This window comes from Crocuta crocuta, unplaced genomic scaffold, assembly GCF_008692635.1.
Source record: "Crocuta crocuta isolate KB4526 unplaced genomic scaffold, BGI_CrCroc_1.0 scaffold159, whole genome shotgun sequence".
NCBI lineage: Eukaryota > Metazoa > Chordata > Mammalia > Carnivora > Hyaenidae > Crocuta > Crocuta crocuta.
Window position 1 is genome coordinate 3,226,780 of NW_027533263.1, and position 24,062 is coordinate 3,250,841.

The 24,062-nt window shown below is 38.0% G+C and overlaps 1 protein-coding gene, 1 long non-coding RNA gene, 1 other non-coding gene and 1 pseudogene across 17 annotated transcripts in view; 1 reads left to right on the top strand and 3 right to left on the bottom strand.

Moving 5' to 3' along the window:
• The first annotated feature begins 453 nt into the window (after positions 1 to 453).
• Positions 454 to 24,062, top strand: part of ABI2 (abl interactor 2) — a 115,423-nt gene continuing 91,814 nt past the window's right edge. For all 14 annotated transcript variants that reach the window (XM_077747653.1, XM_077747656.1, XM_077747659.1 and 11 more), the window contains exon 1: positions 454 to 715. In XM_077747653.1, coding sequence (XP_077603779.1) covers positions 599 to 715 — 117 coding nt within the window. In that variant the 5' untranslated portion in view covers positions 454 to 598. The remainder of the gene's footprint in view (positions 716 to 24,062) is intronic.
• LOC144217899 (uncharacterized) lies at positions 1,227 to 5,942 on the bottom strand. 2 transcript variants are annotated; one of them, XR_013330983.1, is made up of 3 exons: positions 5,884 to 5,942; positions 3,497 to 3,650; positions 1,227 to 1,585 (listed from the first exon to the last, which is right to left on the bottom strand). It is a non-coding gene; the product is annotated as an uncharacterized LOC144217899 (long non-coding RNA). The 2 variants fall into 2 exon arrangements; XR_013330982.1 differs by having other exon boundaries at positions 3,443 to 3,650.
• TRNAE-UUC (transfer RNA glutamic acid (anticodon UUC)) lies at positions 8,834 to 8,917 on the bottom strand. Its single transcript has one exon. It is a non-coding gene; the product is annotated as a tRNA-Glu (tRNA).
• LOC144217894 (large ribosomal subunit protein eL30 pseudogene) lies at positions 13,734 to 14,081 on the bottom strand (annotated as a pseudogene).

The window sequence follows — 24,062 nt, forward strand, 5'->3', positions numbered from 1 at the left end:
AAATTTACTTATCTGTACCAAAGAGGATGGATGAGCTCTAAGAAGAGAAAAATGGAAAGCAAGGCGCACTTAAAGCTGCACGGAACTTTTGTGCGCTGCTATCGTTCAGTCCAATGACCACGGAGCTCGGCCTCAGGTTGAGAATAACGCGGAGGCAAGTCGAAGAGGGCGCGAACGGGGAGACAGCAGAGCCGCGTAGCGCGCTCACTCGGACCAACAAAGGCCGCCGGCGACACTTCGCGAACCACGCAACTTGCGGGGGCCGAAGGGTTAACTGCGCGCCCGACTCCCGCGCGCTTCCCGGCCCCCACTCTCGCGGTCGCTAGGAAACGCCGAAAGTGGGGGAGGGGCGGGCGGCGCGGCGGAGGGTGGGAATCTTTTTTCGGGCGCTTGGGGGCGGAGGGAGGGGAGCGCGCGAGCGCGCGCCCNCCCCCGTTCTGCTGCCCCCTCCCCTGTCGCGCGCGGGGGGTGTTTCTCGCTCCTCCCGAGTTGCCGCCGCCGCGGTCGCCGCTGCTCCTCCTCTCCCAGTCTTGGGTTTCCCAGGCACTGCTGCCGCCGCTACCTCTGCGGTCTGTATGAGGAGGAGGAGGATGTGAAGATGGCGGAGCTGCAGATGCTGCTGGAGGAGGAAATCCCGGGGGGCCGCCGGGCCCTCTTCGACAGTTACACCAATCTGGAACGGGTGGCAGATTACTGCGAGAACAACTACATCCAGGTGTGAAGCCTGTCCCGGCCTGGGCGCGTCGGGCCTCTGGCTGGTGGACAGCGCGTGGGGGATCCCCGGGCCGGGGTCCGCGCGCCTGGGGTCGCAGGGCGCGCGGGGCCGGGGCCGCGGCGGAGACCCAGCCCTGCTAAGCCCGCGAGGACGGGGGGAGGGGGAGAGTAGGGTGGGAGCTGGGTCTGGTGAATTGGTGAGAAACCTCCGGCTGAAGGAAATTGTAGCTTTAAAACATTTTAAAAAGCCATGAATCAGTCCTCGGTGTGGTGTGTGTGCCGTGTCCCCTCTTCGTTTCTTCTGCCCTCGGCCGCCCCCGCACTCGGTGCCCGTCAGTGTTCGGGATGGCGGAGGAGGCGGAGAGTGGTTTTTTCTATTTGACAGAATTCTGCTCCCCCATATGGCAAGGGTGTGGGGGGGATTGATGGATCACCCCCTCCCCCAAGCTCTGGAGAATTTTTAAGGGGTTATGTTGCTGCAAAGTAAAGTGCCTCAGTTTTACATTCGTGTAAATGCCTCAAAAGACTGGTATTTTTGTTTATTTTTTAGTTTCTAACCGGGGTTACAGGAGAAGAGCAGTTGTCTCTTGTTGGAAGTTATTGCCATTTTCCTCCTTATGGAGAATGGGAAGCAGCATGATAATGAGCACCACCCCCCTCGAAAATCCCGTTAGGATAGTTAATTTTCCTGTGGGAAAAAGAATTGGAAGTATTTTTCAGCAAGGATTAGGAAATGATCCTCATGGTTTAATTTTTCCCGAGATGGTTGGTTTGGCACAGACTCATGGTGGTAACGCTGTGTGTATGTGTATGGAGGTGGGGTGTTTTGGGTGAGATGAGATCCAGCTGCGCCTGAATACAGCAGAAGAATCTGTGGATTAAAAAAAAAAATCCTTCTTTAAACATTATTTGAAAGACTAGGTTAAAACAAACAGTTTGCAAATTCATCGTCTTTTGTTTCTCTGTGGCTTATTCTGGAGTCACAGATTCTACCTCCATTTTTTCCCTTACCATTTAAATTCTCTTGAGATAAAGGTGGAAATGGAGGAAGTGTGTTAAATTATTCTTTCGCTATGGTCTTTTCTTCCCCCTGTTCCCACCTCCATCTCTCCGGGTATCCTTCTTAATATCAGTTATATTGGGAAGCATTCTCTGGTCTTAGAGTAAACTAAAAAAAAAAAAAAAAGGTGTGAGAATTTATAGGTTTATAAATTTTGTAAGGATCACGTGGTTAATCAATGATGTTATTGTGAGACTTTACTAAATTAGGTATGTACTTAACTGTATTATCTTGTGGCAACGATTTGTATTGAAGAAGGAACCAAATATAATACAAGGCTTTTCCCTCCAAAGAGGCCATTGAAACTAGTAGGAGCAGAAAAAATGTGTCTTGGTCACATTTTGTGTCGAAGTGTGTCAAATTTGTGACAATCAGTGTCAAAGATTCATCCAAAAAACACAGTGGTCCATATTTGGAGGGTGCTTTTTAAATAATGAGTGGGATAGAAAAGAGTCCAACATTAAGTTGTTCAGTGTTCAACTGCATGTATTCAGAAGTCTTGTATAGCCTGCCACTTTGTAAAAGGGTTGATGAAACACACCTTCTGAATTTCTGAAATTCTACAGAATTTCATAGTGTAGTTAGTAGAAGAGGCTGATCTGTGAGCAAATGAATAATGTAGTGTGTCAGTTTATACTCTGTAAGGAACTGAAGGTGCAAAGAAGGGCGGGAGGAAGCTATACTATTCTCAGGGAATTCACAATCTCTAGGAGAGGCAAATCTAAAGGACTGAAGTGCTAATTCTATTTTTTTTTTAATTTTTTTTAATGTTTTATTTATTTCTAGGAGAGAGAGAGAGAGAGAGAGACAAGCATGAGCAGGGGAGGGTCAGAGAGAGGGAGTCACAGACTGAAACAGGCTCCAGACTCTGAGCTGGCAGTCAGCACAGAGCCCGACGCGGGGCTCGAACCCACGAACCGCGTGATTATGACCTAAGCGAAAGTCGGACGCTTAACCGACTAAGCCACCCAGGCGCCCCAGAAGTGCTAATTCTATTGACTGCAGCATATTATGGGAGTTATAGGTCAGAAGAGAAATTGAAAATGGAAGATGAAAATGGAAGAGTGGGTAGCAGTTATTACCAGTGGTAAAAAATAAGAAACAGATTTTTCTCTCTTTGGAACATAATTTTTATTATAATTTGAAGGTATAGTTTTTCTTAGATTACAATTGATACGTAAAGGTAAAGTACATGGATTAATAAAACTGAGAGGTTGGGGCGCCTGGGTGGTTCAGTTGGTTGGGCGTCCGACTGCAACTCAGGTCATGATCTCACAGCTTATGGGTTCGAGCCCCGCATTGGGCTCCGTGCTGACAGCTCAGAGCCTGGAGCCTGCTTCACATTCTGTATCTCCCTCTTCTCTGACCCTCCTCTGCTCATGTGCGTGCTCTCTCTCTCTCTCTCTCTCTCTCTCTCTCTCTCTCTCTCAGAAATAAAACATTTAATAAAAACCGAGAGGATAAAGGGATTAAGAATTGTCATCTTTTTAAATATACCATGTTTTTAGTTGAGAGAAGAACATTGCTGTCACCATTATCTGTTTTAGCAGTAAGACTAATAATTTGGTGTGGTGGTTTTTTAAAATGCATAGTATAGCTATTGATGGATTTAAAAATACTTTTTCAGTTTAGCATCTAAAATAGATTTTACACATTATTAGATTTTACCTCTTAGGTTATCATCTGTTTCATGTGGGTATAACATTGCTGTTTTTCTCTTACCAGATGACAGCTCTTGCATGATTGCTTGTAGTAAAGTTGATAAATAGAATATGCTGATAGTGGATTTGTGCTGACCTCGCTGTACATTTGACCCTACTGGCTCACCTTGTGACCAAAGAACTGACCAGCAGGGGTTTTGATGCTGCCTCTGACCCTGTAGAAAATGAAAATTAATTGGTTGTATATGTTTACATAGTCACTTTAGCCTTGTTTTAGCATCATGCCCTAATGACTCTCTCAAGTTAACTAACCCAATATTCACTTTATTTTGGAGAAATGTAATTTTTGCCTGTAAGTAGAAAAAGATCTGCTGATCATGTCTAACAAAGGGTAAGGGTCTTTGTTCAGTGTTCTTTAGTAGCTGGTTTTAAGCATAGGAATATCTACATAACTAAGAATTAAGAATACTCTGTGGATTATATTTAGTGTGGAAATTGAGCAAAGGAAGAAAAATGATTTTGCTGTTCTTGTGGAAACAACTGTATGGTGTTTAAATTGTTTCTAATAAAAATATCTTTCAGATATATTATCAGCATTAGGAGTGACCAGATACACCTGTATTAACACAGTCTGTAGGTAGAACAGTGTTGTAGGTAGTGGTTTTCCAGGATACTAATACAGTTAATGTTAGAAAGTTAAAAGTCATCTTCAGTAAAAATTTAGATAGTTTTGTTTTATATTTCAAACTCTAGAAAAAGTGATAGTAAAAATATTTTTCTAAAATGTGATGATAAGGGGCACCTGGGTGGCTCATTCCCCCCACGCATCTGACTCTTGATTTTGTCTCAGGTCATGATCTCACAGTTTTGAGATTTCGACCCTTTGTCAGGCTCTTTGCTGATAGCGAAGGAGCCTGATTGTGATTCTCTCTCTCTCCTCCTCTGTCTCTTTCTACTGCTCCCTCACTCACACTCTCTCAGTCTCAAAATGAACTTAAAAACAATTTTTTTAATGTGATGAAAAAAATTACGACTAAAATTTGCTGAGATTTCCTGACTGATTTTATTTCTTGTCTGTAAAAAAAGACTTAGTAATTAAGAACTTTTTTAAAGACACATGTAGGACCTATGTTCTTTTTTTATTTATTAATAGAAACATCAGTACCTAATTTAAAAAGTTTCCGGAAATTTTAAACAGTATTTTGATTGACTTGGAATCTACATTTTTACAAATAGAAGAATATTATTTTATTATTATTTTTTAATGTGTATTTATTTTTGAAAGAGAGAAAGCAGGAGTGGAAGAGGGACAGAGAAAGAGGGAGACACAGAATTTGAAGCAGGCTCCAGGCTCTGAGCTGTCGGCCTATGACCCAAGTTGGGGCTCCAACTCCCCAACTGTGAGATCATGAGCTGAAGCTGGACGTTTAACTGACTGAGCCACCCAAGCGCTCCTGAAGAGTTTTGTAAAAATATGAGTTGCTTTAATGTTTTGGTAGATGAAATAAATTTATAGTTGTTACTTTCCTAGGGTAAATCTGAAAAACCAACTAATTATTTACAATTTTCCTTTTGTTAGATAAAATATTTATTGCTTTTTAAGATACATAGTAAAATCCCATTGTCTATTATTTGGAGTAAGAGCAAAATCATCCAGTAACATGGTTTTGCTCAGAATAACAGAAATTAAAAATATACCTTAAGGGGTGCCTGCTGATTGGCTCAGTCCATGAAGCATGCAACTCTTGATCTCAGGGTCATGAATTTAGGCCCCATGTTGGGTATAGAGCTTACTTGAAAAAATAATAAAAAGTACTTTATAAAAAAAATTTTTTAAATGTACCTTAAATTTTATCTGAAATACATATTTTTTTTTGCTTTTCAGTAATAGAGATGTTATTAGTAGCTTCTGGTTTTTGTCCTTTTTTTTAAACACTTTTTTTTTTTAAGTTTCTTTATTTTGAGAGAGTGAGAGAATGTGTGTTCTGGGAGGAGTGGAGAGGAAAGGAGAGAGAATCCCAAGCAGGCTCCATGCTGTCAACACAGAGCCCAACTTGTGGCACCATCCCATGAACCATCCCATGAACTGTAAGATCATGACCTGAGCTGAAATCGGGAGTCTGATGCTTAGCCAACTGAGCCACCCAGCTGCCTCGTTGTTTGTCTTTATAAAAAAGAATACTCCCAGAATTCATAAAAAATTGCATGAAAAGTTTATAAGGAGTTAGAATAAAACCTTGGTTTGCCAGCATAATTTGTTCTGGAAACATGCTTGTAATCCAAAGCACTTGTATATAAAAGTGAAATTCCCTATAAGAAATAATTGAAACTCAGATGGTTTGTTCCGCAACCCAAATATATTCATGTAAAAATGATTACAGTACTGTAATATAATACAAAATAACAAAGAAAATAAAATATAAAGAAAACAAATTAACCTGTACTTACCTTTGAAAACCTTCCTGGCTGGCATGAGGGAAACGAGAGAGGAGGGAAGAGAGGAGGGTTGCCGTGTAACAGAATCACTAACGGAACCTATTGGCTCAATGGAATCTCTTTCTCTTCATGCAACTTTTACATGGAACTTATCCAATGACACTTGCTTTTGCCTCCTTTTGAAGATTTCGAGGAAATGTGACATTGCATTGATGATCACCCACAATCCCACAGCGAGAGAGAAAGAGAAGAAGCATTGGCTCAGTTGAGATCATGTGACATTCGGCATCACATACTACTCGGATTGCAAGACATCACTCATTTATCAAGTTAAAATTTATTAGAAATATTTGCTCATCTTGTGGAACACAGAATAAGTTACTTGCAATCCAAGGTTTTATTGTAACTAAAACAATATAAAGATTTACTAAATGTACTAAATTGTAATTACTAAAACAATATAAAAATTTAAAATTCTTATTTAATAAAAACTCTTAGAGTACATGTTCACTGTTGATAAATTATTAGAAAAATTATTAAGGAAGACACTTAAAATTGCCTAGTCATTTTGAATATACATCTGGGATTTATATATATACTGGATTTATACTTTTAAATCTTTTTGATATACACAACTATATATCAAAAATGGGTTCCTATTATTTGTATCTCTCTACCTTGCTTTTAAAAGAAACTTACAATTTTTTTAAAGATTTTATTTTTAAGTAATCTCTACACTCAACATGGGGTTCAAAATCACAACACCAAGATCAAGAGTCTTCTGTTCTACAGACTGACCCAGCCAGGTGTCCCTAAAAGGCAACTTTTAATTGTGTTAAATTTGAGTTTGTATTTTACAGACGTCACAGAGTATTCAGAAAAGAGATTTATCTTTGTGTGCTTGAGTTCTGTTTGTTCTCACAAATAGACAAATAGAGGAATCTTTTTTTTTTTTTTTTAATTTCTGAGAGAGACAGCTTGAGCAGGGGAGGGTCAGAGAAAGAGGGAGACACAGAATCTGAAGTAGGCTCTGAGCTGGCAGTCAGCATGGAGCCTGTTGTGGGGCTCAAACCCACGAGAACTGTGAGATCATGACCTGAGCCAAAGTCGGACACTTAACCGACTGAGCCACCCAGGCACCCCACAGATAGAGGAATCTTAAAGGCACCTTGTGTGAAGAAGGAGAAAGTCATTTGACAGTAGATATTTGAGGACCAGTATTTACATCTTTCCTGTGATGTTTGCCTTTTACCTCCACAGACAAGAGCTGACCACGTAAGTGGACATCAGACTGGGAGACTGTATTTCCCTTGATTTGAGGTGACTTAATGTATCAGGATTTGACAAGATATATCATCCTCAGAGAGCTCATCTTGACTTCCTAGTAGAGATATTTGGTAATTGGATTTTTAGTGACAACCCAGTCCTTATCAAGACTTTTAAGGGGCACCAAAAAAAAAAAAAAAGACTTTTAAGGGGCACCTAGGTGGCTCAGTTGGTTAAATATCTGATCTCATAGTTTGTGAGTTGAATCCCTGTGTTGGGCTCTGTGCTAACAGCGTGCTTTGGATTCTGGATCTCCCTCTTTCTCTGCCCCTGCTTGGGCTCGCTTGCGTGCGCGCTTTCTCTCGCTCTCTCTCTCTCTCAAAAATAAATATTAAAAAAACCCAAAAAATCTTTAGGGTCACCTGGGTGGCTCAGTTGGTTAAGTGTCTGAATTCAGCACAGGTAATGAGCCTGTGCTTTGCGGGTTCGAGCTCCACGTCGGGCTTTGTGTTGATGGCCTGGGCCATGGAGCCTGCTATAGATTCTTTGTCTCCCTTTCTCTCTGCCCCTCCCCTGCTTAAAGTCTGTCTCCCCAAAATAAATATTATAAAAAAGACCTGTGGTAAAATTATAAGCACAGACTAAATTATGTTCTGAGACTCTTGCTCTTTATAATGAAAACATTTATTTATTTATTTTAAATGTTTTGTTTCTGAGAGAGAGAGTGAGAGAGCAGGGGAGGGTCAGAGAGAAGGAGATACAGAATCTGAAACAGGCTCTGGGCTCTGAGCTAGCTGTCAGCACAGAGCCCAACGCAGGGCTCGAACCCATGAACTGTGAGATCATGACCTGAGCCGAAGTCAGACGCTTAACTGACTGAGCCACCCACGCACCCCAATGAAAACATTTTAAATTTAATCTTTAATTTTTAAAATAATTTTGTCATCTGTGCACTTTCTAACCCTTCCTCTTCAAGGTACTTAATTGTCCTCTTAATTCCCTTTATTGGTCCCAGGACTGAGACTGCATTTCCTTTTGACATACCTTGAAGAGCTTTTTGGTATGAAATTACCCTTTACTCAGGCAGTTCATAAACTTTCCTTTACTTTGTCTTCTTCCTGTGGCATGATTAATGTTTGAGTATGTGGTAGGCTTGCTTTATTCAGGGTCATCTTTCCTCTCCCAGAGAATAGTTTATAACCAAATTGATTGGTCAAAAATCAGTTGACTGTATGTATGTGGGTCTGCTTTGGATTCTGTTCTGTTCCTTTGATCTTTGTATTTATCCTTTATATAGGCTGCTATAGCTTTATACTAAGTCTTGAAGTTAAGTATGAATCTTTTACTTTGTTCTTTGTCAGAATTGTTTTGGCTATTCTAGGTCCCTTTCTTTTTTATTTTTAATTTATGTTTTAGAATCAGCTTGTTAATTTCTGCAATGCTGCTGGAATTTTAAATGGAATTGCACTGAATCTGTAGATCATTTTGGGACAAACCAAAACTTTGACAGTACTGGGTCTCCCATTCTATAGACTTGGTATTTCTATTTATTTAGGTCATTTTTTTAAAATTTTTTTTTAATGTTTATTTATTTCTAGGAGAGCGAGAGAGACAGTGTGAACAGGGGAGGGTCAGAGAGAGAGGGAGTGACAGACTCTGAAACAGGCTCCAGGCTCTGAGCTGGCAGTCAGCACAGAGCCCGACGCGGGGCTTGAACCCACAACCGCGAGATCATGACCCGAGCGAAAGTCGGACGCTTAACCGACTAAGCCACCCAGGCGCCCCTATTTAGGTCATTTTTGATTTCTCCTGTCATTTTAGTCCTTATAATACATATTTTGCATATACATTGTTACATTTGTTCCTAAATTTTTCATGATTTTTTGTGATATAGTAAATAGTACTGTTATTAAAATTTTCAGTTTCCAGTTGTACATTAGCAGTGTACAGAAGCACTGTAAATGTGACTCTTGATCTCAGGGTTGTGAATGTATATACAATTTACTTTTGTATACTGATCTTTTCTCCTATGACCTTGCTAAACTTCTATATTAAACATAGTAATTTTTGTTGAAGATTCTTTCTTTTCCTAATGTAGATGATCATGTCATCAAATAAAAGCAGTTTTATTTATTCCTTTCTAATCTTTCTTTTATTTCCATTTTTGCCTCTTGTGTCACCAGCTAGGACCTCCAGCATGATGTTGAATAGGAATGGTGAGAGTCTATGTCCTTCACTTGTTCTCAATCTTAGAAAACAGCAAATCTTTCACTGTTAGGGATGAAGTTAGCTATAGGATTTTTTGTGGATTCTCTTTGTCAAATGGGGGAAGTTCTCTTTTATTCTTAGTTTGCTGAGAAGATTAAAGCAATTTTTTTAATGTTTGTTTATTTTTGGTAGAGAAAGAGAGCATGAGCAGGGGAGGGGCAGAGAAAGAGGGAGACACAGAATCCGAATCAGGTTCCAGCATCTGAGCTGTCAACACAGAGCCCATCGTGGAGCTCAAACTCATGAACTGTAAGATCATGACCAGAGCTGAAGTTGGATGCTTAACCAATTGAGCCACCCAGGCACCCTGAGAAGATTTGTTTTAAAACCTGAACGGGTATTATATTTTTGTTGGATGTGTTTTTCCACATCTGATAAGATGTTCATTTTACTTTGCCTGTTGATAAGGTTGTTTGATTGCAAGGTGTATATTTTTTTAAATTATACTTAGAGGAAGTTTGATTTAGTGAAGTAATATGCATTTTGAATTATAGAATAGTTTTTTTTACAAGAAATGGATTTATATTAATGTCTATACATTTTGCACATATATTGTTACATTTATCCCTAATTTTTTCATGATTTTTTTGTGCTATAGTATATGGTACTGTCTTAAAAATTTTCAGTTTCCAGTTGTTCATTGCTACAGGAAGCAAGGTTGGTAAAACTGGTATACATTGGGAGTGCCTGGGTGGCTCAGTCGGTTAAGTGTGTGACTCTTGATTTCTGCCCAGGTCGTGATCTCACAGTTCATGAGATTAAGCCCTGCGTCCAGCTCTGTGTTGACAGTGCGGAGTCTGCTTGGAATTCTGTCTCCCTCTCTATCTGCCCCTTTCCTACTTGCTCTCTATCTCTCTCTCAAAACTGAATAAATAAATATGAAAAAAAAAACCTGGTATACATCGTATATCAACTTCAATTTATGTAATCTGCTATATGCTGTATTTGTGTGTGCAAAAGAACTGTTTATAAAAGCTTACAGCATTATTATTTAGAAACCTTCAATTTCTCTTCATATTGAGATCACTAAAAGCATTATGAAAAAACAGAATATGATATAGGTTAGTTACATAGTAATTTTGTGAATTAAGTACTATATATGTATTAAAGATAATTTTAATTGTAGTGGCTGTGTGACTGGGAAGTTATTTAACCACTTTGTCTCAGTCTTCTTGTCTGTAAGATGGTACAATTATACCAGCTACTTCATAGGGTAGTTTTTTGAAGATTAAGTAAGTTAACATAGCTAAAACAATAGATGTTTAATCAAATCTAGGACTGTCAATTTTTAAGATACACTGTTGTTTTATGTGCCACTAAATTATTGAATTGCTGCCTCTTAAATGCTTAAAATATTGTCACTTAACTGACACAATGCATTTCAATTTCAGTTATGTTAAAATATGAAAAAATGTTCATCTTACAAACAATGAAATATGCTGTGTGTTAGCTTTTCTATAATCATTATTAATGTTACTGAAGACTTACATATTTTAATTTGCATCTTTTTACTCTGCTCTTTTGTGGTATGTCTGTAACTGGTCACTTTTTTTTAAATTTTATTTTTTTTAATTAATTAATTAATTTATTTTATTTGTTTCTAGGAGAGAGAGACAGCGTGAGCAGGGGAGGGTCAGAGAGAGAGGGAGTTACAGACTGAAGCAGGCTCCAGGCTCTGAGCTGGCAGTCAGCACAGAGCCCGACGCGGGGCTCGAACCCACAAACCGCGAGATCATGACCTAAGCGAAAGTCGGACGCTTAACCGACTAAGCCACCCAGGCGCCCCTAAAATTTATTTATTTTTGAGGAGCAGCGAGAGAGGGAGACACAGAATCTGAAGCAGGCTTCAGACTCTGAGCTGTCAGCACAGAGCTTGATGTGGGGTTGGAACTCACCACGAGATGATGACCTGAGCCGAAATCAGACACTTAACTGACTGAGTTACCCAGGCACCCTTGTTCACTTTTTTAATTTAAAGATTTTTGATTGGATAAGATCTGATTATATTTGAGGTTCAAAGATGCCTGCTTGGTGGTGCTAGAATTTCTTGCATCCTTATTTCACATGTCATTTTTATTTTTGATTATTTTTAAATGTTTTCAGATTTTTAAAATAATCTCTATACTCAACATAGGGCTCAAACTCACAACCCCAAGATCAAGAGTCACGTACTCCACTGACTGAACCAGGCAGGCTCACATGTCCTGTTTAACTGTAACTGAATGATGGCAGTATTTTTTCTTGCTAAACAAAATTTCACAGCTTTGCAACTGAAATATATTATGTAAAGTTGTAGTTCACATTCACAGACACAGAGATAGTTGTATTTTAATTTTCTAGAAATAGTGATATATTAATTATGGATACTCTGGATTCAAGGGCTTTATCCCAAAACTGAATTGCTTTAGAGTATTTCTTAACTTTTTATACCTCATGCCCTCTTTTGATAAATATAAAAATCAACCTACTTTCTTTCTCTTATATCCATTTTATGGTTCTTTGTTAATTTAGGGTATAACCAAAATAACTTCCAGCTTTTCCAGCATTATGGAGAAAATGAGAAGAGTCAGGCTTTTTATTTTTATTTTTTAAGCTTATTTATTTATTTGGGGGGCAAGGGGCAGAGAGAGAGGGAGAGAGGGAGAGAATCCCAAGCAGGCTCCGCACTGTCAGCACGGAACCCACCCAGGGCTCAAACTGACAAATCACGAGTTCATGACCCTAGCCAAAATCAAGAGTTAGACGCTTAACCAACTGAGCCACCGATGCACTCCATAGATGAGTTAGCCCTTCTAGAGTTTATATCAGGTACAAATTTGGCACAGTTCAGAGGTTCAGAGACTAGTCTTCAGGTCATATGTGACCAAATATTGTATTATCATTTAATTTATGACTGCTGTAACTCCTATTTTGAATTATGTATATAAGGATGTTTATGGTGCTAAGACATTTGTTTAACTTGACATGATACCTTCTGAGTATATAACTTTCTAGTCCTATGGCATTGTTTTCAAACTCTGAAGGAGATTTTGTTATAATACAAACAATCTGATTGTTTGTATAGTGTTCTTAATTTCTAAACATTCAAACTATTGTATTTACATTAATTTTCTGTTGCTATTGTAACAAATTACCACAAATTTAGCAGTTTAAAATAACACAAACTTATCATTTTATAATTCCAGAGGTCATAAGTCTGCAATAGGCCACAAAATTGCATTCTTTCTGGAGGCTCTTGGGAAGAATCGGTTTCCTTGCTTTTTCCAGCTTTCAGAGGCTACCTGCATTTCTTAGCTCATGAACTTCTTTCAGATTCCAAGCCAGCAGTGGCATCACTGCAACCTCAGCTTCTGTTTTCACATATCTGCCTCTTTGCTTCCATCTTCACATTCCCCTTTTTCCTGATTCTGTTGTCATATTTTCTTCTCTGACTCTGACCCTCTGCCTCCCTTGATAAAGACTCATGTGATTATATGTTGGGCCCACTCTGATAATCTTCCTATCTCAGGATCATTATCATACCTCCAGAATCCCTTTTGCCATGTAAGGTAACATATTCACAGGTTCCAGGGATTAGGATGTGGTCATTTGGGGTGGGGGGAGGCACTATTCAGTTATAATATTTGAACATAGCTTTTCCTTCCTGTGTCAGTAATTGGCAACTTTAACCCCTTGATACCTCAGCCCCAAACCTTGGTACTATCCTTGACTCTATCTTTTGCATTGGATAACAAATGGGTCTATCTTTACATATCTGGATCTGACTACTACACCCCTCCTGCTACCAACCTGGACCAAGCCATGATTATCCCTCAGTAAGATTATAGCAAAAACCAGAGTGATCTTTTTTAAAAATCTAAGACAGATCATGTTATGTTCAAAATACTCAGAAACTTCCCATCTCATTTAGTATAAGAACTAGAAATTAACATTGCCTACAAGTCACAGATTATCTAGCTTTCTAGTCTTGAATCCTCTCCTAATGTAATTCCTCTTCTTTCTTTTGCTTACTCTATTCCAACCACATTGGCCTCTTTTTCTTTTCTTTTTAATGTTTTATTTACTTTTGAGAAAGAGAGCAGGAGTGGAAGAGGGGCGGGGGGGGGACAGAGGCTCTGAAGTGGGTTCTGTGCAGACAGCAGCAAGCCCGATGTGGGGTTCAGACTCATCAATCATGACCTGAGCTGAAGTGGGATGCTTAGCCGACTGAGCTACCCAGCTGCCCCAGCCTCATTTCCTTGAACATAACAGGCATAATTCTACTTCTAAACTTTTTTTTTTTTTTAACAAGCTTTGGCCATTTTTATTAAAGAAAAATTTTGCATGATTCACTTTTCACTATTCTGTGCTGTCGTGCTTCTAATGCTATCAGACTCACTTGGATCACTGATAGCTAGTGTGCATACTCTGTAGTGTTTCCCACATGCTGTGTCCAGTTCAATATTATTGACACTGTAGTGATGGACATTAGTTTTGGCCAATATGTCGTAGTGTTCTGTTACAGATTTTCTCAAGGCTGACCAGTTGTTGGTGAGGATGACCAATTTTACTTTGCCATGTCTCATCATTTTCAGAGTATGCTTTTATCCCAGCACGTACTTTGCACTTTTCATTATGAGCTAAAGCCTAGAGTACATCAACTCTAGCAACTTTTTCATCTTCTTTGTGGTCACCATCTTCCTGCCTTTGGTGCAGGATGGCCCCAACTAAGAGCAGCTTCTAGGGTTGCTGGGTGCGAGAAAGGTACCCCAAGACTTTTTTACTTTGCATTTACTGTGCCCTCTACCAGGAGTAATCATCCCCCAGATATTTGTATCACTGGATCTTTTACCTTTTTCATGCTTGATCAGGTGCAACCTTTTACATTTTTTTAACGTAAAAAAACTTAAAAATTATTTTTTAATTTTAGTGTAATTAACAGTGTTGTTTTAGTTTTAGATCTATAGTGATTGAATAATTCTATACATTACTCACTGTTTTCTTTTTTTTTTTAATTTTTTAATGTTTTATTTATTTCTAGGAGAGAGAGAGACAGCGTGAGCAGGGGAGGGTCAGAGAGAGAGGGAGACACAGACTCTGAAACAGGCTCCAGGCTCTGAGCTGGCAGTCAGCACAGAGCCTGACGCGGGGCTCGAACCCACGAACCGCGAGAACATGACCTAAGCGAAAGTTTGACGCTTAACCGACTAAGCCACCCAAGCGTCCCTAAGTGTATTCTTAATCCTCTTCGCCTGTTTCACCTGATCATCCTCCTGGTAACCATCAGTTCATTCTCAGTACTTAAGAATTTAAGTTTTTTTGTTTGCCTTGTTTTTCTTTTTTCATTTGCTTCGTTTCTTAAATTCACATTTAAGTTAGTGAATTTCACCTCTGAGTGAAATCGTATCATACTTGTCTTTCTTTGACTTATTTCACTTAGCATTATACCATTTAGCTCCATCCATATTGTTGCAAATAGCAAGATTTCATTCCTTTTTGTGTCTGAGTATTATTTTATTGAACATAAATACCACATCTTCTCTTTTAAAAATTTTTTTCTAATGTTTTTATTTATTTTTGAAAGACAGAGCATGGGTGGGGGAGGAGCAGAGAGAGAGGGAGACACAGAATCTGAAGCAGGCTCCAGGCTCTGAGCTGTCAGCACAGAGCCTGATCTGGGGCTTGAACTCACGAACCGTGAGATCATGACCTGAGCCACCCAGGTGCCCCTCTTTTTTTTGTTTTCTTTCTTTTAGTTGAGTTCTATGCCCAGTGTGGGTATAGATCAAGGGTTGCATGCTCTGTTGACTGAGCTGGCAAGGTGCCCCATATCATGTCTTCTTTATCCATTCATCCGTCAGTGGACACTTGGATTCCTTCCATAATTTGGCTGTTGTAAATAATTCTGCAGTTAAGATATGGGTACATATATTTTTTCAAATTAGTGTTTTGTATTCTTTGAGTAAATATCTAGTAGTGGGATTAGTGGGTCATATGGTATTCTGTTTTTAAGTTTTTGAAGAATTTCCGTTTTTTTTTTTTTAGAATTTCCATATTTTTTTTACAGTGGCTACATCAGTTTACTGTTCCACCAACAGTGCACAAGAGTTCCTTTTTCTCCACACATGTTGTTTCTTGTGTTACTGATTTTAGTTATTCTGACAGGGGTGATTGTGGTTTTAATTTGCATTTCCCTGATGATTAGATCTTGAGTATCTCTTTATGTGTCTGTTGATCATCTGTATATATCTTATTTGGAGAAATATCTGTTCACATAAACTGCTTATTTTTTAATTGGATTATTTGTTTTTTGGGTGTAGATTTGTGTAAGTTCTTTATATATTTTGGATATTAACCCCTTATCAGAGATATCATTTGCAAATATCTTCTCCCATTCAGTAGGTTGTTTTTCAGTTTTGTTTCCTTCACTGTGCAAAAGCTGTTTATTTTGATGTATTACCAATAGTTTTTTTCTTTCTTTTTGTTTTTATTGTTGTTGCTTTTGTTTCCCTTGTCTTAGGAGACATATCTAGAAAAATGTTGGTGTGGCCAGTGTCAGAGGAATTACTGTCTGTGCTCTTTTCTAGGATTTTTATGGTTTTAGGTCCCACATTTAGGTCTTTAATCCATTTTGAGTTATTTTTGTGTATGGTATAAGAAAGTGGTCCAGTTTCATTCTTTAGCATGTGTCTGTGCAGTTTTCCCAATACCATGTGTTGAGAGAATTTTTCCTTTTTTTTTTAATGTTTATTTGAGAGAGATGAGAGTGTGTGAGTGGGGTGAGGGCAGGGCAGGGGGGAGGGAGGGAGGGGGAGAGAGAGAGAGAGGGAGAGTGAGAGAGAGAGAATATCCCTAGCAGGCTCCACACTGTCAGCGTAGAGCCTGATGCAAGGCTCAATCTCATGAACTGTGAGATCATGACCTGAGCCAAAGTCAAGAGTCAGATTCTTTTTTTTTTTTCAGAATATTTACATATTTTATTAAATCTTTACAATCAGTAATTATAATCAAATACACAATTTATATACAAGGATTATATACATTTTGCCCAGACTTTTACATCACAGTACATAGTTTCCCTAAGAGTCAGATTCTTAATGTACTGAGCCACCCAGTTGTCCCAAGACTGTCTTTTTCCCATTGCATATTTTTGCCTCCTTTGTCAAAGATTGAACTTATAATTGTGGGTTAATTTCTGGGTTTTCTGTTCTGTTGATCTTTGTGTCTATTTTTGTGCCAGTACCATACTGTTTTGAATCCTACAGCTCTGTAGTATATCTTAAAATCTGAGATTGTGATGCCTCGTTTTGTTTTTCTTTTTTTTTTTAAATTTTTTTTTTTAAATATTTTATTTATTTCTAGGAGAGAGAGAGAGAGACAGCGTGAGCCGGGGAGGGTCAGAGAGAGAGGGAGTCACAGACTGAAACAGGCTCCAGGCTCTGAGCTGGCAGTCAGCACAGAGCCCGACGCGGGGCTCGAACCCACAAATCGTGAGATCATGACCTAAGCGAAAGTCAGACGCTTAACCGACTAAGCCACCCAGGCGCCCCTCGTTTTGTTTTTCTTTATCAAGATTGCTTTGGCTATTCAGGATCTTTTGTGGTTCCATATAAATTTTAGGATTGTTTGCTCTAGTTCTGTGAAAATGCTGTTGGTATTTTGATAGGGATTGCCTTAAATCTGTAGATTGTTTTGGATAGTAGGGACATTTTAACAATATTTGTTCTTCTATTCCGTGAGCGTTGAATACCTTTCCATTATTTGTGTCATCTTCAATTTCTTTCATCAGTGTTTTTATAGTTTTTGGAGTACAAGTCTTTCACCTCATTGGTTAGGTTTATTCCTAGATGTATTTTTTAAAAATGTTTTGTATAATTGTGTATGGAATTGTTTCCTTAATTTTTCTTTCTGCTTCTTCATTATTGGTATATAGAAATGCAACAGATTCTGTATATTGATGTATTCTGCAACTTGACTGAATTCGTTTTTCAGTTCTAGTATTTTTTAGGTGGAGTCTTTAGGGTTTTCTACATATTGTACCCTGTCATCTGCAAATAGTGAGAGTTTGACTTCTTCTTTACCAATTTGGATGCCTTTTATTTCTTTTTGTGCTGATTGCTGTGGTTGGGACTTTGAGTACTATGTTGAATAAAGTGGTGAGTGGACATCCTTCTTGTTACTGAATTTAGGGCAAATGCTCTTAGTTTTTCACAATTGAGGATGATGTTAGCTGTGGGATTTTCACATAAGGACTTATTATTTTGTGGTATGTTCCCTCTCAACCTACTTTGTTGGGTTCTTTAAAATCATGAATGGATGTTGTACTTTCTCAAATGCTTTTTCTTCATCTGTTGAAATAATCATAGGTTTTTATCCTTTCTCTTGTTGATGTGATGTATGTCGTTGATTGATTTGCAAATATTGGACTACCCTTACATCCCAGGAATTAATCTCACCTGATTGTGGTGAATGATTTTTTTAAATGTACTGTTGGATTTGGTTTACTAATATTCTGTTGAGGATTTTTGCATCTGTGTTCATCAGAGATATTGGCCTATAATTCTCTTTTGTGTGTGTGTGTCTTTATGTGGTTTTGGTAAATTTGGAAGTGCTCATTGCTTTTCTCTTTGTTTTTATTTGGGGTTTTTTTGGAGTAGTTTGAGAAGAATAGGTATTCTTCTTTAGATGTTAGGTGGAATTCACCTGTGAAGCCATCTGTCCAAATGTTACCTTTTTGATGACTCCTTCTTGGTCTACGTAAAGTTATAACATACTTCTGCCTTTTGTTTACTCTCCTTTTGGCTTGTACTTTTCTTTCCATGCTTTATTTTTATTCATATTGCTTGCTGTTTAACATAGAGTGTACCTTTTTATTGATGCCAGTCTCTGTCTCCTGGCACGTGAGCTCTATGAGAGCAGGGAATCTTTTTCATTGTCAGCATCAGGAACAGTGCCTGGGACAAAATAGGCATTCGATAAATATTTGTTAAAGGAATAAATTAAGGGTTTTTCTCCTAAGCAGTAGAAAATACCCTTTTGAAAGCAGTGAAATAAATTAGTTTTCCAAAATGGAAGAGTTTGTATATTTATGTACAGGTAAATGAAGTTGGCGAAATTTTTCATTTCTTCAGGATATTTAATGTAGATGTGACCAAGAGAATTGAAAGTGGTATCTTATATATGGCTAGTGCTTTAGAGTTCATTCAGCAGTTCACTTAATGCATGGCTTATTCTATAGTGGATGCTCCTCAAATATCTGACTGGATCTGAAACTTTTTGGGCAGAGAGCAAGGGAGGTACTCCTATTTTTAAAAATCAGTTAAATAAGGGGCACTTTGCGTGGCTCAGTCAGTTAAGCATCCAACTTTGACTCAGGTCATGATCTCACAGTTTGTGAGTTCAAGCCCTGCATTGGGCTCTGTGCTAACAGCTCAGAGCCTGGAGCCTGCTTCGGATTCTGTGCCTCCCACTCTCTCTCTGCTTCTCCCCTATTCGTGCTTGTCTCTCTCTCAAAAATGAATAAACATTAACAAAAATGAGTTAAGTAAAATCAAGCTTAGTTATGACTCTGCTAAACCAAAATTCTGTAAAGAGGAATTTTGTTTATTTTTTTTGCCTGTGTCCCCTGTGCTTTGTTGAGTAAAATGATTGAAATAATGACTCATACCATTAAATTACATATATATCTTTTTCTTTTTAAAAAATATTTATTTTTATTTTTATTTTTTTATTTTTTTTTAAATTTTTTAAAAATATTTTATTTATTTCTAGGAGAGAGAGAGAGAGACAGCGTGAGCAGGGGAGGGTCAGAGAGAGAGGGGGTCACAGACTGAAACAGGCTCCAGGCTCTGAGCTGGCAGTCAACACAGAGCCCGATGCGGGACTCGAACCCACGAACCACGAGATCATGACCTAAGCGAAAGTCGGACGCTTAACCGACTAAGCCACCCAGGCGCCCCTAAAAAAATATTTATTTTTAAATTTACATCCAAGTTAGCATATAGTTAAACAGTGATTTCAGGAGTAGATACCTTAATGCCCCTTACCCATTTTCTTTTTCATTTAAGAAATACTTATTGAGCATACGTCCATGCTGGGAAGTCATTGTTAACTCATGGAATAGTCTAATTCTATTACCATTTTTATTGCTATGAAGACTCTCTGTTCAGTAAAGTCTGAATTAATGGGGTTTGGACTAAATATAACATGGTGCAGCTTTTTTTGTTGTTGTTGTGGTTGCTGTTATTTGGCTTTATCCATTTACCCACTGAAGACTTTGAGTAGAGGCAAGGAGATGCATTGTTAAGAACTTCCAGAACGTACAAAACAAGATTGAATAGGTGAAGCAACAAGGGATGTCAGCCTTTTTCAATATGTACTACAAGTCTTTTTCAGGGAATAGTGTTTGAATAACGATCCCTTCTCTTTTCCTTTATTTAAAAAAAAATTTTATTTATTAAAAACATTTTTTAAATGTTTGTTTATTGGGGCGCCTGAGTGGCTCAGTCAGTTAAGTGTCCAACTTCGGCTGAGGTTATGATCTCATGGTTTGTGGGTTTGAGCCCCGCGTCGGGCTCTGAGCTGTCAGCACAGGATGCCAGGCTTGAACTCACAAACCATGAGATCATGATCTAAGCTGAAATCAGATGTTTAACCATCTGAGCCACCCAGGCGCCCCTCTTCTTCTCCTTTAAAACATTTATTCTAACTTTTTAAAATGTTTGTTTATTTTTGAGAGAGAGAGAGAGACAGAGACAGAGTGCGAGTGGGGGAGGGGCAGAGAGAGAGGGAGGCACAGAATTCGAAGGAGGTTCCAGGTTCTGAGCTGTCAGCACAGAGCCTGTCACGGGGCTCTAACTCTCAGACTGTGAGATCATGACCTGAATTGAAGTTGGCTGGTTAACCAACTGAGCTACCCAGGTGCCCTTAAAATGACTTTTTTTTTTTTTTAAAGCATATTAAAGTCTGATTAATTCAGGGGTGCCTGAGTGGCTCAGTCAGTTAAGCATCCAAATTTGGCTCAGGTCTTGATCTTGCAGTTGGTGTGTTCAAGCCCTACGTCCGGCTTTGTGATGATAGCTTGGAGTCTGGAGCCTGCTACAGATTCTGTGTCTCCCTCTCTCTCTGCCCATCTCCTGCTTTTATTCTTTCTTTCTCTCTCTCAAAAATAGTAAAAAATTTTTAAAAGTCTGATTTATTAAAATTGGTTTAATATTATTTGATGTTATACTTAGGCTCTTTTGACATGATATGTAAATTAGATCAGATCATTTTTTTCCTTCTAAATTTTTATTTAAATTCTAGTTAACATATAGTGTAATAATATTGGTTTCAGGAATAGAATTTAGTGATTTATCACTTACATGTAATAACCAGTGCTCATCATAACAGGTGCCCTTAATACCCATCACCCATTTAGCTCATTCCTTACCTACTGCCCTCCCTTAGCCCTTAGTTTGTTCTCTCTGTTGCTTAGTTCTCTCTTTTTCTCCCCTTCCTATATGTTCATGTTTTGGTTCCTAAATTCCACATGTAAGTGAATTCATAAAGTATTTGTCTTTCTCTAACTTATTTTGCTTAGCATAATATACTTTAGCTCCATTCATATTGTTGAAAATGGCAAGATTTACTTATTTTTGATGACTAAGTAATATTCCTGTGTGTGTGTGTGTGTGTGTGTGTGTGTGTGTGTGTGTGTGTGTGTACATTTTTATCCATTCACCAGTCAATGGACATTTGCTCTTTTTCAGTAGTTTGGCTATTGTTGATAATGTTGCAATAAAGATCAGGGTGCATGTACCCCTTCAAATCTGTATTTTTGTATCCTTTGGGTTAATACCTAGTAGTGTAATTGCTGGATAGTAAGGTAGTTCTATTTTTAACTTTTTGAGGAGCCTGCATACAAATGGCTGCGCCAGTTTGTATTCCCACCAGCAGATGGATTCTCTACATCCTTGCCAACATTTGTTATTTCCTCTGTTGTTAATTTTAGCCATTCTGATAGGTGTAAGGTGGTATCTTATCATGGTTTTAATTTGTGTTTCCCTGATAGTGAGTGATGTTGAGCATCTTTTCCTGTGTCTGTTACCCATCTGGATGTCTTCTTTGGAAAAAAATGTCTTTTCATGTCTTCTCATTTCTTAACTGGATTATTTGTATTTTGGGTGTTGAGTTTAATAAGTTCTTTATAAGCTTGGTTACTAACTCTTTATCAGGTATGTCATTTGCAAATATCTTCTCCCATTCCATAGCCTACCTTTTATTTTTGTTGATTGTTTCTTTGCTGTGCAGAAGCTTTTTATCTTGAAATCCAAGTAGTTCATGTTTGCTTTTGTTTCTCTTGCCTCCTGGAACGTAGTTAGTGAGAAGTTGCTAAGTGGACAAGGTCAAAGAGATTGCTGCTGGTATTCTCAAGGATTTTGATGGTTTCCTGTCTCACATTTAGGTCTTTTATCCATTTTGAATTTTTTTGTGTGTTGATGGTGTAAGAAAGTGGTCCAGTCTTACTCTTCTGCATGTTGCTGTCTGGTTTTCCCAATACCATTTGTTGAAGAGACTGTCTTTTTTCCATTGGATATTCTTTTCTGCTTTGTCGAAGATTAGTTGACAGTATAGTTGTGGGTCCATATCTAGGTTTTCTATTCTATTCCATTGTAAATCAGGTCATTTTTGGCCACTACTTTAATCCTGGTCCCCTCTCTGCCTTTCCAGATGTAACAGTTGTCTTCAGTTTGTTAAAACTCTATTTAACTGGGGTGCCTGAGTGGCTCAGTTGGTTAAATGTCTGACTTTGGCTCAGGTCATGTTCATGAGTTAGAGTCCCACATCAGACCCTGCTGACAGCTCAGAGCCTGGAGCTTGCTTCAAATTCTGTGTCTCCCTGTCTCTCTGTTACTCCCCTGCTTGCACTCTGTCTTCCTCTCAAAAATAAATAAACATTAGAAAAAATTTTTAAAAACTCTTTTTAACTGATTTGGTTTATTTTAAAGAACATTGACGTAACATAGAACTCACTATTTTAACTGTGTTAATAAAATGTACAGTTCATTGGTTTTTAAGAGGTGTGCAACCATTATCAAATCTAATTTCAGAAAATTTTCATCATCCCAGAGAAAACTTGTACCCATTAAATAGTCACTCCATATTTCCCTGTCCCTTCACTTCTTGGCAACCACAAATCTACTTTGTATCTCTATAGATTTGTCTGTTCTGGACATTTCATATTAATGGAAACATAATAAATGGCCTTTTGCTTGAGGCTTATTTTACTTAGCATAATAATATTTCCAGCATTCTTCCATATTGTAACATATTTCAGTATAGGCATACCCAGAGATATTGAAGTTTGTTTATGGTGCACTGCAGTAAAGCAAGTCAAATGAAATTTTTGGTTTCCCAGTATGTATAAAAGTTATTTTTACAATAAAACTGTAGTCTGTTAAGTGTGTAGTAACATTATGTCTAAAAAAATTATATATACTTCTTATTAAAAAAAACTTCATTGCTGGGACACCTTAGCTGGCTGTCAGTACAGCATGTGACTCTTGATCTCAGGGTTGTGAGTTCAGGCGCACATTGGTCATAGATTGCCAAAAAAATATAATGCAAAAGTTTGAAATATTGTGAGAATTATCAAAATGTGATAGGGGCAGGAAGTGAGCAAATGCTGTTGGAAAAATGGCACCTATGCTTGTTTGATGCAGAGTTGCTACAAAACTTCAGTTTGTAAAAAACAGTATCTGTGAAGCACAGTGAAGTATGCTTGTACTTGATTCCTTTCTGTGGCCGAACAATATTTAATTATATGGGTACCACATTTTGTTTTATTCATTCATCAGTTGATGGATATTTAGGCTGTTTCCAATTTTGGTTATGAATAATGTTGCCATGAACATTAGTGTACAAGCTTTTGTGTAAATGTATATTTTAAATTCTCCTGGGTGTATGTAGGAGTGGAATTCTTGGGTTATATGGTAACCTTATTTTTAACTTTTTGATTGACTTTCAACCTTTTTTCCATAATGGTTGCACTATTTACATTTCTACCAATAGTGTATGAGAGTTACAGTTTCTCTGTGTCCTTGAAAATATTTATTTTCTGGTTTAAAAAAAGTTATAGTCGTTGTTGTGAAATGGTATGTCATTATGGTTTTGATTGATATTTCGTTAATTACTAATAATGTTGAGTATCTTTCCACTTGCTTATTGACCATTCTTGGGAGAAATGTCTATTCAAGTTCTTTTCTTTATTTTTTCTTTGTTCACTTTTTAATGGTGTTATTTACCTTTTTATTGTTGAGTTGTGAGAGTTCTTTATAAATTTTGGATAGCAGATTCTTACTAGATGTATGATTTGCAAATATTTTTTCCAGTTTGTTGGTTGTCATTTTGTTCTTGATAATGTCCTTTGGTGCACAAAAGTTTCTAGTATTGGTGAAGTCCAAATGATCTATTTTAGTTTTTGTGTATTTGTTGTCATATTTAAGAAACTTTGCTTAAAACAGGGTCATGAAGATTTATACCTATGTTTGCTTCTAAGAATTTTATAGTTGTAGCTACAAATATGTGGCTTATTGTGTCTGACGTCTTTCACTTAGTAGTACTATTTTAGTGGTATTATATTAGTAGTACTTGAATCCATTTTATGATTGAATAATATTCCATTGTATGTAATTTCT